Source organism: Dendroctonus ponderosae, unplaced genomic scaffold (genome assembly GCF_020466585.1).
Source record: "Dendroctonus ponderosae isolate FM_Combo_2020 unplaced genomic scaffold, Dpon_F_20191213v2 Dpon_F_20191213_4, whole genome shotgun sequence".
Taxonomy (NCBI): domain Eukaryota; kingdom Metazoa; phylum Arthropoda; class Insecta; order Coleoptera; family Curculionidae; genus Dendroctonus; species Dendroctonus ponderosae.
Window position 1 is genome coordinate 1,129,882 of NW_026018611.1, and position 2,388 is coordinate 1,132,269.

A 2,388-nucleotide genomic window follows, 5' to 3' on the forward strand; every position below is an offset into this window, starting at 1 on the left:
GACGATTTCCGTAAAAACGATTAAACGGCGCAAATATTTCAGATTGGGGGGGATTTCCCCGAAAAGTCTGTTCGTTCAACATGCTGCAATGCTGAAAATTAACAAATTATCAGTTTTTTCTTGGCAATTTCTTTAAACTTAATTTTTCCCATTTCCCTCGCGTTTTAGGAAAGCGAGCTAACATTTTGGTTTTTTTCGCGATTAGAAGATTCCTTATGGAGAAAACGAAGAAAAACTGATGTTTAAGGGCAATGTTGCAGAGCCTTGCTCAGCGTAAGTAAATTTGAAATAAATCGCTAAAGTTTCGGAAAAGATACGCGTTGATGTCGGAAAAGTTATCTAAAAAATCCAGCTAAAATCAAGTAAAAAACTATCTGTTTTTCCCGATCTTCTCGCAAACTTTTCGACACTAGTTTTCCTATTGACTTCAACCACATGCGCTTAACAGTTCATCGAGAGTGATTTTCTTCAGTTAAAAATCGCGTGAAGGAGAAAAGACAGAAAAACGATTTTTTTGCGAATTTAAGTCAAACTTCGCCTACGGCTACGGACTTTGAATTTAATCGCCAGAGTTTCGAAAAAAATCGCCTCAATTGCGAAAATTTGTGCAGGTACGGGGAAAAGTGACAAAAAAATCCAGCTACTAGTTTGTATGATGGTTAATGTCAAAAAGAATGAGTTTTTAAGCATTTCATTGAAAAATACTTTTAAGAACACTGTAAAAAAACCCAAAAAAAGCTTTTGGAAAAATGTTCACTTTACACTCAGCGCGTTTTCAGTGCTCTCTTCAACTAACCGAACTCGACCTTTCACAATAAAAAAAAAATCTAGTGCGTCTCCTATTGCCAACAGATTTTCCGCAAAAAGACTCTCTAAACTCCACCATCTGACTGATTAGCTCACGCAAAGTGCAAAAAAACATTTAAAGCTGTTGTTGACGCTCACGTTTTGCCTCGTTTGTTGGGCGCGCTTTCTACACTGCTCAACAAAATCACAAATTTGGACCAACTTTGCAACTGAATAAATCTGATTGCTTAGACGGATTGCGATTCTGTTTGAAGCGCGATTTTGAGCATTTCCTTTTCGATTAACGGGTGATTCTGCATCAAAATAGTGTGCAGTGCAAAATCGTTGGACAAAAAATTTACCTGTATTTCTACACCACACAGGTATCTGATTTTTTGATACTGAAAATGATTTTGAAAATTCCAACACTGTTGCAAGCTTTTCCGTTTATGTTGAAACGTTTGATGTTAAGATCCAGAAAACCGTTTTTTGCTCGACTAGGAGCATGCTGTTTTTTTCCAGTTGCCAGGGGCTCAAAACGGCGCAAACAGAAAGCAAACCGCTCAAAGCAATCAGATTTTGTCCACTTCTTTGGGGCCCAGTCGGGCTGTGTGGCGTTCATTTTGTTGAGCAGTATATATAGAAGAGTCGAAAGCCCGGCTCTATCAAATTCGCTTCCAACGTTGCCTATGTGTTGTGCAAATAGGGCCAATATGGGGAAATGTGGAGGCTGCTGCAACCCCGAACCGAGCTAGAAGGACTATTGCAAATCGCCTGGACTCACACCAACTAGTCATGCCGCGATGTCCCCACACTGACGCACCTTGGCTGAACACCCCGTGGTACAGGATGCGATTAAAATTAACCGAATAGGAACTAGAGTATCGCTCCAATGAGAAAAGAATCGACTGGGAGAAGTTTTCCCCAACGTCCAATATTGCAAACGATCCCCGCAATATGCACCAACGGAACCCCGTGCTGATTATTTGTCGGCGCCACTGTCCCCGATCAACTCACTCGTATGCTTCACATCCAGTCCGTTCACCATCTTCTCGATGCTCTTGAGGTCGCTGGGCGAGCTGGCGGCTTCCGGCTTGGGCGAAGCCGTGTGGGCCCTCAGCGGCGGCGACAAGGAGGAACCTCGAACTTTGGTGCTGTTTGGCGAATTGCTGAGGCTGCGCGTGTGCGAGCCCGGAGTGACCGTCTCGAAGGCGCTGCCCAGAGGCGAGCCGCCCATGCCGCCCCCCGAGGTGCTGGTGGGCAGCGTGTAGGGCGTGAAGCGGTGGCCGCCCTTCAGGTGGTTGTGGAGGGGCGACGTGGGCGAGAGATGGTGGGGATTGGGGTGCGCCAGGTTCTGGTAGTGGCTGAACAGCGCTGGATGCTGGGCGGCGAGCGCCAACTGAGCGTTGAAGAGGAGGCTGGGGTTCATGGCGGCAGGCGAATGCCCGCCCGTGAACAGGTTCAAGGAGGGCGCGAACGGGTTGTGGGCGCCCGCCCCCGGGTAGATGCCCGGCGGGTAGAAGTAGGGCAGCAAGTGGGGCGGCGGGTGGATGGGCGGGCCCACGCTGATGTTGGGCGACGGGTACTCGCCGCTGGAGCTGG

The 2,388-nt window shown here is 47.2% G+C and overlaps 1 protein-coding gene across 1 annotated transcript in view; it reads right to left on the bottom strand.

Moving 5' to 3' along the window:
- Nucleotides 1–624: 624 nt before the first annotated feature.
- LOC109542930 (optomotor-blind protein) overlaps nt 625–2,388 on the bottom strand; it is a gene marked incomplete in the record, with an annotated part of 52,367 nt that continues 50,603 nt past the window's right edge. The window contains 1 exon segment of the mRNA XM_048665840.1: nt 625–2,388. Coding sequence (XP_048521797.1) covers nt 1,769–2,388 — 620 coding nt within the window.